This window comes from Taudactylus pleione, unplaced genomic scaffold (assembly GCF_031769625.1).
Source record: "Taudactylus pleione unplaced genomic scaffold, aTauple2 ptg000378l, whole genome shotgun sequence".
Lineage (NCBI taxonomy): Eukaryota > Metazoa > Chordata > Amphibia > Anura > Myobatrachidae > Taudactylus > Taudactylus pleione.
Genome location: NW_028284779.1, coordinates 1,867,260 through 1,882,975, shown reverse-complemented (window position 1 = coordinate 1,882,975; position 15,716 = coordinate 1,867,260). Strand labels below are relative to the sequence as shown.

Below are 15,716 nucleotides of genomic sequence, written 5' to 3'. Positions count from 1 at the left end.
TACTGTTATTGACCTCTGTTCTGCCTTCTTCTCTGTCCCTCTTCATCCTGAGTCAGTATTTATTCGCCTTCACATACAAGGGGGTACAATACACATGGACACAGTTGCCCCAGGGCTTCATAGACAGCCCTAGTATCTTCTCTCAAGCCTTACACAACTGTTTACAATCTTTTCAACCCGCCAATGGATCTGTTCTAATCCAATATGTAGACAATTTATTGTTGTTCTGATTTGTTTATGTCATGTTTAAATGATACTAAACTACTGTTGCTTCATCTCTCACAGACAGGACACAAGGTTGCTAAGGACAAATTACAGCCATGCCAGACCAGGGTTAAATACTTGGGACACTGCCTAACCCAGGGGCTACGACATCTGACTACTAACAGAATCCAGGCCATACAGACCATGACACTGCCACAGAACCAACAGCAAATCCATACCTTCTTGGGCATGTGTGGATACTGCAGATCATGGATCCCAGGTTTTTCTATTTTGGCCTTACCTTTGCAGGAATTGGTATCATCCTCAAATCCCGACCGTGTCACACACACTGAGGAAACAGAGCAGGCTTTCCTTAATCTTAAGGATAGTCTGACAAGAGCACCTGCATTGGGAATACCAGATTACGAAAAACCTATTGATTTATATTGTACGGAGGCTAGGTTGCGCAGCAGGTGTCCTCACACAAAAACATGGTGATGCTAGTAGACCTGTAGCATACTACAGAGCACAATTGGACACTGTGGCAAGATCACTCCCAATGTGTTTAAGAAGTGTAGCAGCAACTGCTCTTTTGGTCAGTAAGAGTGAGGATGTAGTATTAGGCCATGATATGATTGTTTATACACCCCATGTTGTATCTGTTTTGCTGAATTCTGCCCAAACCAGACATGTTACCTCAGCTAGGTTCACAAAATGGGAACTAGCTCTAATAGCACCTGCAAATATCACCATTAAACGGTGCAGTATGTTAAACCCAGCAACGTATTTACCATATGTGCCTCAGGATGCACAAAGGGTGGAGAGAGGTGAGTCGCTGGTGGAAGGTGAGTTCTCCAGGTATACTGATGCACATGATTGTATGGAATATTTGAATAAGACCATTACAGCAAGACCTGACATACGTGATACACCTTTAGAAAATGTAGATGTGACATTTTACACGGATGGAAGTTGTCATACACAAACTGACACTGGAGAGTTATGTACAGGTTATGCTGTTGTAAATGACGAGGACATTATAGAAGCCGAACCCCTTGGTCCACCTCACTCGGCTCAAGTGGCGGAGCTAGTGGCACTAAGAAGAGTGTGTGAGTTGGCAGAAGGTAAATCTGCTAACATATACACTGACTCTAAGTAAGCCTATGGGGTCGTACACGATTTCGGAACTCTATGGCGTCTTACAAATTTATGACAGCAGCAGGCACACCAGTAACACACTCAAAACATATAAAAGGACTATTGACAGCAATTCAAATGCCAAAGGCAGTGGCTGTCATTAAGTGTAAAGCCCATACATGTGAGGACGATCCGGTGTCACTAGGCAATAATAGAGCAGAAAAAGCTGCCAAATGGGCAGCAGGGTTAAGAATGAATACACCAATTGATCAAATGATGATGTTTCAAACTATTGATATGCAGAAATTGAAATGCAAAATTTGTGTTCCATTCAAGAAAAGGCAGTCTGGAGATCCAAGGGATGTGGGCAAGAGTCCTCTGAGTATGGACAAGGTAAGCCTGGGGCTCCCAGGGCATACTACCCAAGCATGGCTGAGGCAGCGCATGGCCTGACTCATCTGGGTAAACAAGGTATGTACAAGTTGGTGAGGGCATACTGGTGTGCACCGGGTTTTTTTTCTCAAGCGGAAAAGAGGGCAATGTTGTCTGACCTGCTTGAGGAAAAAACGTTGGAAAAACAATACCAACCGAGCCATCTCACATCCCTCCGACAGACGGACCTTTTCAGGTAATACAAATTGATTTAATCCAATTACCACTCTGCAGGATTCTCAAGTATGTATTAGTTCGTACTGATGTGTTTTCTAATTGGGTTGAGGCATATCCATCTGCCACTAATACTACTGCGTTTACTGCTAAAAAGATCGTTCAGGAAATTGTATGCAGGTACGGTATCCCTAAAACCATAGAAAGTGATAGGGGTACTCATTTCACTGGTGATGTCTTCCAGAACATGTGTAAGGTAATGGGTATTAATAGTAGGCTTCACACTCCTTACCGACTGCAAGCCAGCGCCAAGGTTGAGAGGATGAACGGTACTATTAAAAACAAATTGGGTAAGATCATGGCTGAAACTGGATTAGGTTGGCCAGAGGCATTACCGCTAGTCCTTCATAACATCAGAACAACTCCTAGACCCCCTCTTAACTTGTCCCGTTTGAGATACTGTTTGGGAGACAACGTCATCTGATTGTAAGTCCACAGGAAGATTTGAAAAGTAACAAGTTAACTGAAAGGTATCTTATAACAATGAATAAACAGTTAAAACAGCAACAGCAGAAACTGAAATTGTTGTCACCTGATATGCCAAAAACAAACTGTCATGATGTTGAAGCTGGAGAATTTGTCATGATCAGAAATTTCTTACGTTCAGATTGTCTGACAGATCGGTGGGAAGGTCTGTATCAAGTGTTGCTGACAAGTACAACATCCTTGAAAGTGGCAGAGAGAGATACCTGGGTCCATTCCGTTCACTGCAGGAAGGTCAACTATACGGTAGAGATACAAGGCGGAGTCGAGGCAGATAATGCAGACCTGTCAATTGCGAGCTTGTTTCGGGAGTGTTAAAGACTGCAGTGAGATACCTGAGCTAGGGAAATTTACAGCCCACTAATCCAGCAATGGAGTGGCGGGCTGGGTTTGCGTTCCTATTTTCTTCCAGAGTTCTCATTATCCTTGTTTGGTTCGGGATGTCTTGTTTCTGTAACGGTGGGCAGATGATGGAGGGAGAGGTCGATGGTGATACCGATGGAGTGGAGTCGGGAGAAGGAGCAATACATTCACAAGGGCGGTATCTGACCAAACTCAGTACAGTAATTAAGAGATTTTTCATTCTAGAAACTCGGAGTCAGTGTGAAGGTCTATTGTCTGAGGAATACTGTATGTGTGCAAACTGTGGATCCCTAATTGATGAAAAGTGCATCCAGCGATGCCAGTCCAAGAGTAACCTGTATTTGGGCGAGCATCCTTTAGAGGATTACCATTCCTTAGTGGGTGAGGTCTTAAACCAGACTGAGTGTTGGGTTTACACTCATGTGCCTCAGGGACAACATAATGTAGGTTTAGTACCACTCCTGTTAAATGTCTCTGTGGTTCTTGGATTACTTAAGGGGAAAGCGTTGGACGGGAAATTTGTTAAGTCCAAGCCTCCAAATTTTAAGCTCCATCAGTACCAAGTGGATAGATTCCTATTATGTTTAAATATCACCAATTCCAATAAACCAGGAAATTGGGAGGTGTCCGGGAACAATCAGACAATGACCTTCTCACACAGAGCTGATAATGAACCAGTAGATGTTGGACTTATACGTAACATTACCAATGGAAGACACTTCCGGTATAAGTATACACTTAGTTCTACCAAGTAATGGTTGGCAGAGTGTCTGAAGGGTACTGTGCAGTTATTGTACAACCTAAAACGTGTATCAGCCAAATGGGAAAATCTGGGGTAGGATTATTTGTTAGAGAATTGTGCCCGATGATAATGATGCAGTCTATCCCTTACGTATTCCCAGACGAAGTGTATTTTATATGTGGAAGGAAAGCGTACAAGTGGCTCACTCCGAGTTCTGAAGGTTTATGTTATCTGGGAAGGGTACTCCCAGAGGTTATGACCCTTACACATGGTGAAATGCTTGGTATTCATAAAAAAAACACCATCACCATATCTTCACACACAGTATGAACACAGAGACAAAAGAAATATGATACCTGGTGATATACATACAGCCACACAGTTGATTAGTGAAACTGGCTTCCAAATTTTGGTAGCGCTAGATCCCACCAGGATCGCTCGGGGTACTTTAAATTTTAGATACATCCAAGACCTTGCTAAATTAATAGATAATATCACCGAGATGTATGATGACGCCTTCAGGTACACTGGTAAGGAGCTACAGGCCTATAAGAAAGAACTTGTGCAACATAGACTAGTATTAAATTATTTAACAGCTGTTACTGGTGGATACTGTGCGACTCTGGCCACCCAAATTAGTGTCAAGTGTGGCACTTACATCAGAAATGATACTGGCGATCCCAAGGAGGTGATAGACTGGAAGATGGATGAAATTCTGCTGCTGAAATGGTAATTTCGGAAGAACCATAATGCCTCATTGACTGAGGTAGAGGAAAAGGTAGAAGAGTGGTTCTCTTGGTTGAACCCAGTGAAATGGTTCTCCGGTCTAGGAGAGTGGGTCCAGGAAATGGTTGCTAGTGTAGGTAAACGCCTGATCCTCATATTGGTTGTCATCTTAGTACTTGGCTTATGTGTCAGGTGTGTTCCTGCTGTGTTGAAGTGTGGAAAATGTAATGCTAAGGTAAACCGAGAAAATGAGATTATGATGGTGGTTAGCAGTAATAGTATGCATACTAAGGTAAATGAAGAACGGCATTACAATCCTGAACTAGAATGTACCATCAGATGATGTATAGATTTAGCCATGAATGAAATGTATTATGAAATGTTATTTTAAACATCCTAAATAATGCAAGTCCCTATCCCCTTCAAGACTTCCTTTATAGGTTAGGTGCATCCCCACATCTTTCCCATGATCTTCCAAGATCCGCGGTGTGCGTATAAGGGTAGTTTTATGTCCCTCACAGGGACACATTATTGATGGTTTAATGACCATATTGCTCCATCCCATAACATAACTTTAAATATTTCATAGTGTATGACTGAATCAATTTAAGACCAGAATGTGATTAAGTATTGCTTGCTATCAAAGGGTGGACTGTCGAAGTCGGATGATTGGCTGAGACCAGATCTTAAGTTAACATCGGGCGATGCCATCTTGCATCATCAGCATGAAACCATTGTGTGCGATGCTAATATGCGATTATTAGCATCGTGCGTCTGCATTGCTACCGCATATTGTTAAAGTCCAACCATACCCCATACGCACATTAATTAAAACAAAATATACAAGACGCACAGTGCAGTTTATCAAAGCACTCTACACATAAACACACCACGCATATTAGCGACTATACGCAATATTCTCTCACACATACTAAAACTTATAAAAAGGTTCCTCCACATTAAAAGCTTAATATTAGAGGCTATTTATGTTGTGAATGTATACAATATTTAAGGTACATAAGCTAGCAGACATATCATGTTTGGTACCATTGTAAAACACTGTTTGCAGATTTCCGGTTCAACCCGCAAGGAAATCGCATCATGCGTTCGCAAGATATGATCAATATGAAAATAGTGGTTAGAATGTGAAATTGTATGAAGTGCTTTTTACTAGTTTAAACCAGTTCTTCGGCGGGAAAACCACACAAAGCAACATCTGAGGAACTGGGACATACCCCTAGTGATGCTATATGAACTGTCCAATGACCTGCATCGTACCAGAATGTCCACGAGCTAGATCCACTGGAAACCCATTAACTAGTTTCTTTGTTCTGGGAGGGTATATAGCTTGCATGCTGGTTCTAGTATACAGCCATTCTTTTTGGATGACCACAGGCTTCTGTACTGATGACTGTATGCTGGAACCAGCACGCACGTGTATGTATTGGGCTGTATCGTATTCTGTATTTTATTGTCTTTGCGCTAATTATGCTAGATGAAAGCATGTAACTTTCTTTTACTGCAATAATAACTTTTGTGCATTGGAACCACAATAATTGTCTGGACAGCGATTATTTCTCTCTAGGAATTTGAGGGTATTCATACTCACGTAGAGGATTCACTCGCAAAGTGAGTGACAGTCAGCGTTTGGGGGAGGTAATGGGGGTGTGGGGGGAGGTAATGGGGGCAGGGCTAAGCAAACACCGGTGTGTATCTGACTGCTTACACGGTTTCATGGGCGTGCAAAAATTAGCAACTGCGATCTCCTTCGCAGCACAAGAGCTTTGCGTGGCAGGAGAGCCGCAGTGTTTGAGACAGGTCAGACTTCACTTAGAGGCTGTGTAACTCCCTGATCTGTGTCGATGCTAATACGGAGTGCAGGCATGCATGCACATTAGCAGACAATTGCTCAATCTGCGTAAAAGTCAAGTGTTTAAGACCTTAAGGTACCTTTAGTACAGGCTTTAAGGATATCCAGAAGGTTAATTTACAAGCACCTGATTTTTTTTAAAGTATCGCTTAAGGCTGTAAAAATCAATAAGAGGAAGTGAACAACAGTTTGAGATTTCCTTGCTCTAGGCCATGTCCTAATTGGAGGGATCTAAAAAAAAAAAAAAAAAAAAAATAGCCTTAAGGTAGAGATTCAGATTTCAGTTGAGCAAAGAATTTGAAACATCCAGCTCTAGAGATTTGACGAAACGGACACCGTGGAGTTTAACCAATTTGAGGAATATCTTACAGAACCAAGAAAGTGGTATCTGGGTCAGTGTGTGTCCAGCCCAATAGCTTGTGTATATTATTCCAAATAATAACTGCAGACGTACTCCTAGATGGCAGAATTTGCAGAGAGGGAATAAAAGTAAATAGACCCAACCTACCACCTAGAAAGACCAACAGCATTCCACCCGCGGGGGGGTTCCCCACCCACTCCCAGAGATGGAATAGCGGAGAGGCACAAGAATGCAATTTAAGTAAGACCTCCAGTGGATTCAGATCGACACAAAGTGGGGATTTTATCTTTTGCCCTCTGGTCTATCCAAACCATAGTGCAGAGGTACCCAAACTCTGCCATTATAGTCCAGCTTTTAAGGATATCCATGCTTGCAGGGTCGGTGCTACCATTAGGCAGCTTTAGGCGGCTGAACATAGCTGCGGCAATACCCTGTTCAATTATAGGCTCGATCAGAAGATGATCGGCTAATCAGGCCTATCATTAAACAGTGTATGCCCATCGCTGCATAGAAGATGATAGCACAGATTCCCCCCAATCGCTATAAGGAAAACGTAGAAGTCGAGACGTGAAGCCTATAGACCAGTGATGGGCAATCTGACATGCATCCACGGGCCAGGTGTGCAGCCCTTTAACCTCCAGGATACCCTCAACCTCAGTAATTAAAAATAAAATACATCCGCACCCACAAAACAAATGGTCCCCACAGCCATTCAGACCCCCCACTTGCCCTCAAACCATGGACCATATCCTTTACCATGCCCCGCTAAGAGTACACATGAACATCCACCCCTAATCAACAAGTGCACCAACCTTTTCAGTCTGGATACATTTGTTCCCTGTTAAAAAAAAAAAAAAAAAAGCTCACGTGGTCCAGCTTTACTGTTCTGTCCTCCCTCCACAATAATGTTTTCCTCCGATCAGCTTTTCCTTCTCATACAGCATCACCCACGGCCCCAGCTCCCTCTTACTGAATAGCAGCCAGACTGGGGGAAAAAACCAGGACAGAACGGAGGGCCACAGGTGACAGCAGCCCAGGCTGCCTCCGTCCCCCAGTGCTATAAATCTATTGGATGGTGTCACTGTATAACGCAAGTCACCGCCACAGCAGCAAGAGTCATTTTCTCTGACCTTGTACTTCAACTACTGTCAGACATCTGAAGGCGAGAAGCTCCAACGCGCACACACACAAAAAAAAAAAGCAATAGAAAGGCAGTAACACAAGGACAGTTCTGTAGAAGGGCAATGTTCATCTCCAGCTGTTTTTTTTTTAAAAAGTGATCCAAGTTGAACTAAAAATCATGAGAAATGCACTTTTCATTTGCTCAATATAGCAAGCTGAACCCAGTCTAGCTCAATACAGTAAAAATGCATGTACAAGAAACAGCAATAGCAACCGCAGAATCTGAAGGCTAAAATAAAGATCTCTCAAAACAGTTGCAAATAAAAATAAATTATTTAATAAAAAGCAATAGTAATAAAAAAACACAGAGTAGAAATAGCAGCTGCGTTATACAGAGCCGCAACAAGTTACGGACAATGTGACATATAATAAAGAAAGTCATTAAGAAGTCCTGGAATCTGAACCACTGTAGGAAATGAGCAGCAGTAAAATGTTCCTTAATAGGAGGCAGTTCCAAGCTAGAAGTTAGTGGAAGTACTATACATGTACTTAATCGGCAGTATTTCAGCTGGACACGTATTGTGTGGTCATTTTATATTGGTATAGGTTTTACCTGCAAATCAGGTAGAAATGTCCCGTAATAAGCTGCATGAAAGTCCGGCAGTAGCGGCAGACAGCGTAGGTGCATTTCTCCAGCTTTACCACGTCCTGTGAGAACCAACTAGAAGAGGCTACACTCCACCCGGAGAGATCAGGACGGAGACATTCACCCTCATTACCAGGGTCTCAGAACGGCTTCACTAAAAGCCTATAATAACCTTACAATCCACCTACACGGAACCCCCAGAGCGGCTTCTTACATCACCATCAGTGTGTTCCCCGCAGGTCGGGTCGAGCACCGGAGCCAGCCATCCGTGGACGCGGTCTGCCACCACCGCTACTACCGGACTCATGCAGCTTATTACGAGACATTTCTACCCGATTTGCAGGTAAAGCCGATACCGCTATAAAATGATCACACAATACGTGTCCAACTGAAATACATGTACTTCCACTAACTTACTTCTAGCTTGGAACTGCCTCCCATTAAGGAACATTTTACTGCTGCTCATTTGCTGTAGTGGTTCAGATTCCAGGACTTCTTAATGACCGTTTCTTTATTATATCTCGCCTTGTCCGTAACTTGTTGCGGCTCTGTATAGCACAGCTGCTATTTCTACTCTGATCTGTTTTTTTATTACTATTGCTTTTTATTAATTTATTTTTGTTTGCAACTGTTTTGAGTGATCTTTATTTTAGCCTTCAGATCCTGCGGTTGCTGTTTCTTGTATTCTTGTTATAGTGAAAATGACTCCCTCACACAGCTGCACTGAATCTGAAAGGGTTAACTTAACTCTTCAGTGCCTGGGCTCCTTTTCTGTTCTAAAAATGCACGCACAGCTGGGAAGCGGGACAAAGTCACCACTAAAAAATAAAATGAATGCAATAAGCACCTACATCCTAAAACAATGTGCCTAAAAAGAGGAACTACCAAAGGGAAACCTTTTCAGGAACAAAGGTCCAGTAGGATTTACAGCCAATGCTACACAATACGGACTCGCACTGTTGGATCATGGTGACACAAAATTTGCCTCTAAAAGACTTTATTATCATGACAAAAATTTTATAGCTCTATGAATAAAATCTCTGTGCTATCCGGCTGCCTTCTCACAGGGTTTTACATCAACATCACTGCTCGACGATGAACGTAACGCAATAACATGGGGTCCATCGTCCTCAGAGAACATCTGTACGATGAGGGAGAGCACTCGGGGGTTCCACGGTGGTATCTCAGAGAGACGGTGGTCCGTGCAGTACTTGAGAATTGTAGAGAAAGAACTTGCTGATGTAGAACAGATGCGAGCATGAGGTTGGGAGTTGTAGCGAGATAGAGGCTTGGGGGATAGACTAAAGCCAGCCACATAGTACCAGCACCAAGAGGAGAGACCATGTGTTTACATATAGCAAATTAATGTCTTTATGACCGAAAACACATTATTCAAGCTGACAGAAAATACAAATAAAAAAAAAAATAACTAGCAAAACAAAATACAAATATTATATGAGTGCCATACCCCTAACTGAAGTCTATGTTCATTACTGTACAGGATGTTGTATAAAATAAATAATTATCATCCACCTAACCCAAGATCCCCCCCGTTGGCCACCTGCTCTGCACACAGTACAAATAATGTCATTTCTTTAGGCTCAGACGGCACCTGCGAGGATTTTATTCATCTAGTGAAGCACTTTGACCCCTTCCCTTCCATTCGGAAGATTTAAATCTGTCGCGTCGGCCGGGAGAGATTAACTACATGATAAAGAAAAGATTGTAGTCGTCGTCGTAGTCATCCTCAGAGTCCATGTCCAGCTGATCATCGCTGCTGAAGATGTCATCGATCTCCGTGTCACTGCCCAGCAGGTCGCTGTCCTCGCTGCTGGAGAGCAGAGATGCTTCGGAGGGGACAGAGCTGCTGTCACTGTCTGTCAGGATGGGGATTACTTCCTCTGCCAGACCTAAGGGGAAGAATGAGACAGCGTCACATACATCGTGTTGGAAAATATAGGTCAGAGGCCATTCGGCAAAGCCCAGGTAAACCTACAAAACATAGAACTGATGAAAAACGTTACAACCTGGGTTATACAAGTACAGTCCAACGTGGCAGCAATAAATACTAGGCCATGGGTGGGCAATAAGTCTCTCTCCAGCTGCTATTGAACTAGCTCCCAGCATGCCCTGCCAGAGATTTGCTATCAAGACATGCTAAAACTATTGCAGGATATGATGGGCTGTGTAGTGCAACAGGAGCTAAGTTGGCTGCTTATTGCCCTTCACTGGGCTTGGCTGTAGTCTCACCAATCTCTGTCCTTATCAGTTATAGAATGTACAATGACCCACACACACCAAGATTCCTAATCTGACATCCCCTCCGGTAGGACATATATACAGGATTTCCTCTGCGGGAGCAGGTGTATATAGTGACCCGGCCAAATGGATTCATTTGCCAATATAAAGCATGTGTTGAAAAATGTGAACGTGTTATTTGGGAATGGGAGGCAGAATGTACACAGTATATATCAGCTTTACGGTTAAGAATTCAGGATTTAATTGTGGATGGTCTCATTGTCTGATCCATAGCTGACATGACAGGTAGCATTCGCTCACAGCAATAAGCGGCTTCGCAATGCTGCAATACAGGGAAGACCTAGACTGCGTCACCGTGCTCTGTGTTTTATGGATCGTGTGTCCATGGAGTATAATACTGGAACCAGAAGCTGCCCAGGAGAACTGGCGGAAGAACCAGCATGCCTACTGAGCGAATTGTAAATGGAAGCCATGTCATGCAGCAAAAGGTTATAATGAAATGGTTTTGAAACAACTGCAATGTTTATTTATAGGTTTACTGCTCATACAGATGTGTCCTTGCTCACCTAGCCTCAATACGCCATGCAACGTGCTGTGCCTGGCGTGAGAGAGCCGTCAGGTCTCATGCCACCGTTAGCATCGGACGTTTGTTTTGCATTTAAGTAACAACGTGATGCGACAAGGGCGCACCAGGAGACTGTGCTGATTAGTTGCATGTGACACTTGTACGTCTGTGTGTGACTGAGACCGTAAATGGAACTTGGCATGGGAAAAAAAAAAGCTGCGGCTACTGCATCGGAGCACCTCGCAATTCAGGGTTGCACAAAATTGGATTTATTTAAAAAAAAAAAAAAAAATCAAAAACTGATTTGATTTAAAATAGGATTTTTTATGAATTTTTATTTTTTTTTAAACATTTAAACTTTTAGTTTACTTTTAAACATTTTTTATAAAAAAATCCTATTTAATTCCAAAAAAAAATCTGATTTAAATCAAATAAATCAGTTATTGATTTTTTTTTTTTTTTCAAATCCAGATTTATGCAACCCTGCTTCGCCTGCGGATCGAGAGACTCAGTCACACACAGATGTACAAGTGTCAAATATCAAACTAATGAGCGCAGTCTCCTGGTGCATCCTAGTCGCATTGCGATTTAGATACACTTTAGCGGGAAAAAAAAAAAAAGACAAAAAAAAAAAAAAAAGACAAAAAAAAAAAAAAAAGACAAAAAAAAAGACGCCCAGCACTAGCAGAATCTCACAGGACAAAGCGTGCTGAGGGGAGCAGTTTGGCGCGACTGCAGCAAAGACGAGTGAGGACACATCCGTATATGCCGTTACAGTTTAAGAGCATTTTCTTTTACCCAATATTAAAGACCTCAGAAACATTCCCTGGACATTTTCTTCTAATTAGAAGTTTTATAAGCGTATCAATATGTATATTTGTTATTTGCATGTTTTCTGGTCTATGTAACAGGAAACAAATTGCTCTTTCAGTGGGGCTTAACTGTAGCTTTTCCTATTGCTTCACAGCTCGAAGAGCAAACAGCAGCTGTCACCCTACACACAGTGGGAACCTGAGCCAAAAATGCTGTAAATGCAGCCAAGCAGGTTATTTACTAGGAACTAGCAACGCATGTGATGCATGAAGACAGCGGCCTCTAGTGGTGAAAGGTAAGAATAACCACTATCACACAGCGACCATGTGCCTATAGCTCAATTCTGTTTCTTTATACAGGTTAGGAAATGAAAAACAGAAGTGGAAAGACTGTCGATGATCCCTTGCGCACCCATGTTTATAACTATACTCTGTATGTAGGAACCATTAGGGGCCAATAATTAATTAAAATCTCAATCTGCTCTAAATGAGGACTCCTTTTCACCAATTACTAACTCTAAAACGAAGGGCAGTATTCAATTAGTTTCGCACCAGCGATACTTTTTCGCATGCCGCACTTTTTGCAGACTTCGTGTGTTTTAGCCACGGAAACTTATTGTGCACGCCCCCGCTATTCGCTGTATTCAATTCCAAACGACGCGAAAATGCGCCCCGGCGAAATTCTAACAGGCGAAAAGTGTAGGCGGAATTGGGGAAATCAGCCTGACACCCCCCCAAAAGGTGCAGTAACATTGTGGATCAATGTAGATGTCCCCGATTAGCCCTACTGAAGCTATTTGGGGTACTTAAGTGCTGGCAATTGCTCAAAAATAGCGGCTTTGCAAAAGTGGTGAAGAATAGCATTAAGCAGTATTTTTTGGTGAAAATAAGTAGTCCGGTCAAATTTGAGGTACTTGAAAATGGGTGCGTATTGTTAAAAATCGCTAAAGTGAAGTTTTAAAGTGCTGCAAAAAAACCGCACCTTCAGCAGACACCTGCAATAAAAAAGAAATACCTCCCCCATACTTGTAGACCCCCCCAAAAGTCTATGTCGCTAGTTTTGGAGTTTGTACCCCCAGTTTGAACTTTTTTTGTCCACATTTTCAAAGTGCTTTTTTGGGGTGTGTTTTTTTTTTTTTGCGTTATTTAGAGTTATCCTTTGGGGGTCTGTCCAAAGGGTGCAGAGTGGTTTCTGCATCTTTGCACCCCGGGTATTCATAGGCAAAACTTTTTTTGCTTATTACAGTGCATCGACTTTCCACGTACGCGAAAAGTTGCAACCACTGAATACGGCGGAAACTTTCCGACTAGCGAAATGACGTCACGATACTTTACCGCGGATTCAGCCCCGAGGCAGCAGATGAGGATTATTTTTCGGCTTGCACCTCCGTAGGCTGAGAGCGGAAGTAATTACTAGGTAATTAATGATAAAGAACATTTCTGGAAGGATAATGAATATGCACTTAGTTTTGGATATTATTATACTGGGGGGGGAGAAAGAGTACATGAAATATCCATTTAATAGATAAAATGTTCAATATAAAAGAATTATGGTTTGAGCCCTGGACAAGCGCATTATAGTCAGAAAATATACAGAGGAAGGGTCATTGCTGTGTGACCTACAATGAATAAGCCCCCCACTGCTCCCTCCTCCTGGGGAGAGCATACACCATGTCGGCACAATATATACCCAATGGCAGCTCAGGAACTGGACCTATGTTCTCTCCCCGCCTGTGGACTGATCTGCCGCTTACTGAGCACACTGTGGTCCTATGCTGGGTGCTAATGAATAGAAGTCTGAGGAAGTGGTCACCCACCTCTCACCTTTACGCTCTAGTATCAGGGCCAGCCTCCGGTCCTTCATGTCCGGGCTCAACTTGTCCACCATGCGGTCGATGCAGTTGTCCAGGACGAGGGAACGCGTCTGAGACGTTATCTCCTGCCGGCAGATGGGACACTCGTCCTTCCTCTTCCGCCACGACTGGATGCAGTAGGAGCAGAAGCTGTGAGCGCAGTTCAGGGTGACGGCCTGCAAAGGGTTAATGGGGGGACAGAGAAACGCAATGAAAGAATAATTTAAACAAAGTTGTAAATATAAGCCCACAGGTTGACGACATCACAGACCTTTACTACAATAGGCAAAGCGATCACCCAAACACACAGCTCAAAATGTTTCACCCACCCAGGTTCCTTAGCGGACTCCCGCTCTCCTGTCATGCTCCTCACCTCTATGAAATGTTCCGAGCAGATGATGCACTGCAGCTCGTTGTCCAGGACGTCGTTCATGTGAATGAGAACCTCCTGTCTCTGGGCCTCCACTTTCTGCAAAGGGGACACACAACATACAGATCACACGTTTCTGTCTAATAGAAAATGCTATTCGGGGATCAGTCTATTGACCTTTGCTGTTGCTCATAGCGACACAAATTAAAAATGGCTGACAATTTACAGGGATGTCTGTAGCTTTCCCAGATTTCTGTATACATCTACACGAGGGCTTTACATAAAAGCATACATGGACATTATAATTTATATACGGCGTTTATAAACACACACACCATACAGTACCTGTGTTTCCTGGATCTCCTTATTCTTGGCCTGAATTATCTCATCCATGAGCAAAGAGTGCTGTGAATACAGAAAGTCACCGTCACTTCTCTGACACCTCAATACAGCTCCAAGGCAGGGACAGAGCACCCTCTCCCCCAAATATCTCAGTGTCCTCCAATATACGGGGACTGCACTGTCCTATGTCCCCTAATACAGTGTTTTTCCCCAACTCCAGTCCTACCAGTGCACGTTTTCCAGATTTCCTAGTAACTAGTTGGTGCACAGGGTGTATTCATTACTGGTTGACATATTTTTAAATATCAACAGGTGGTGCTAATTATTTCACTTTTGATAGTGAGGAGATCTGGAAAACATGCATGGTTAGAGGTCCCTGAGGACTGGAGTTTGTAAACATATTGCTCTGATATACATATCTCCCCTAAATATCTGTACATCACTTTATCCTTCAATACACACTCTCTCCCCTAAATATCTGTGTCCTCTAACGTATGGATCATGCAGGGTCCTCTCTCCCCTAAATATCAGTGTCCTCCAATGTATGGATCATGCAGGGTCCTCTCTCCCCTAAATATCGGTGTCCTCCAATATATGGATCATGCAGGGACCTCTCTCCCCTAAATATCGGTGTCCTCCAAAGTATGGATTATGCAGAGTCCTCCAAAGCACAGAGGCTGCAGAGTCCATTATCCCATAAATATCTGAGTGTCCTTTAACGTACAGAGACCTAAATATCTCAATCCTCCATTAATATTAATTGGATTTATAGTGGGTGTGTAGGTGGCTCTAGAACTGAACACAGGTTTCCTTTGAACTATCCAGGTCCACAGAGAAGATAGTTTTTGGCTACATGCGCTAACCTATGTCCTCAGTGTAGCCGCTCAGACTGCACTAACACAGGACACCAGCGGGGCCCATGCCCTGACGCATTACCTCCTGAAACGTCTGTGCCAGCTGCTCCTTCAGATCCTTATCTTCTGCCAGTACGGATTCGTCCTGCAAACACCAGAAAGACATGAGGAGGCCAATTATCACACAAAACCAGTTGTTTGTGACATAACAAACGGTTATAGAGAATCCCAGACAATTGGCGGAAGGAAATTCACAGTGCTGGGGCCATGGGTTACTGTGTGGAGTTTATATGTTCTCATCCTGTTTGTGTGGGCATTCTCCCACAGTACAAATAACACAT

The 15,716-nt window shown here is 43.0% G+C and overlaps 2 protein-coding genes across 3 annotated transcripts in view; both read right to left on the bottom strand.

Moving 5' to 3' along the window:
- Positions 1-7,406, bottom strand: part of LOC148507929 (alpha-1,6-mannosyl-glycoprotein 2-beta-N-acetylglucosaminyltransferase-like) — a 208,507-nt gene extending 201,101 nt beyond the window's left edge. The window contains exon 1 of the mRNA XM_088445353.1: positions 7,365-7,406. The gene's annotated coding sequence lies outside the window, so the exon portion shown is untranslated. The remainder of the gene's footprint in view (positions 1-7,364) is intronic.
- Positions 7,407-9,300: 1,894 nt separating this feature from the next.
- Positions 9,301-15,716, bottom strand: part of RNF8 (ring finger protein 8) — a 30,721-nt gene continuing 24,305 nt past the window's right edge. The window contains exons 4-8 of one of the 2 annotated variants that reach the window (XM_088445347.1): positions 15,458-15,520; positions 14,525-14,584; positions 14,183-14,278; positions 13,781-13,985; positions 9,301-10,230 (exon numbers count right to left, since the gene is read on the bottom strand). In XM_088445347.1, coding sequence (XP_088301473.1) covers positions 10,025-10,230; positions 13,781-13,985; positions 14,183-14,278; positions 14,525-14,584; positions 15,458-15,520 — 630 coding nt within the window. In that variant the 3' untranslated portion in view covers positions 9,301-10,024. Of the gene's footprint in view, positions 10,231-13,773; positions 13,986-14,182; positions 14,279-14,524; positions 14,585-15,457; positions 15,521-15,716 lie in introns of both variants that reach the window. The other variant, XM_088445348.1, reaches the window with a different exon arrangement.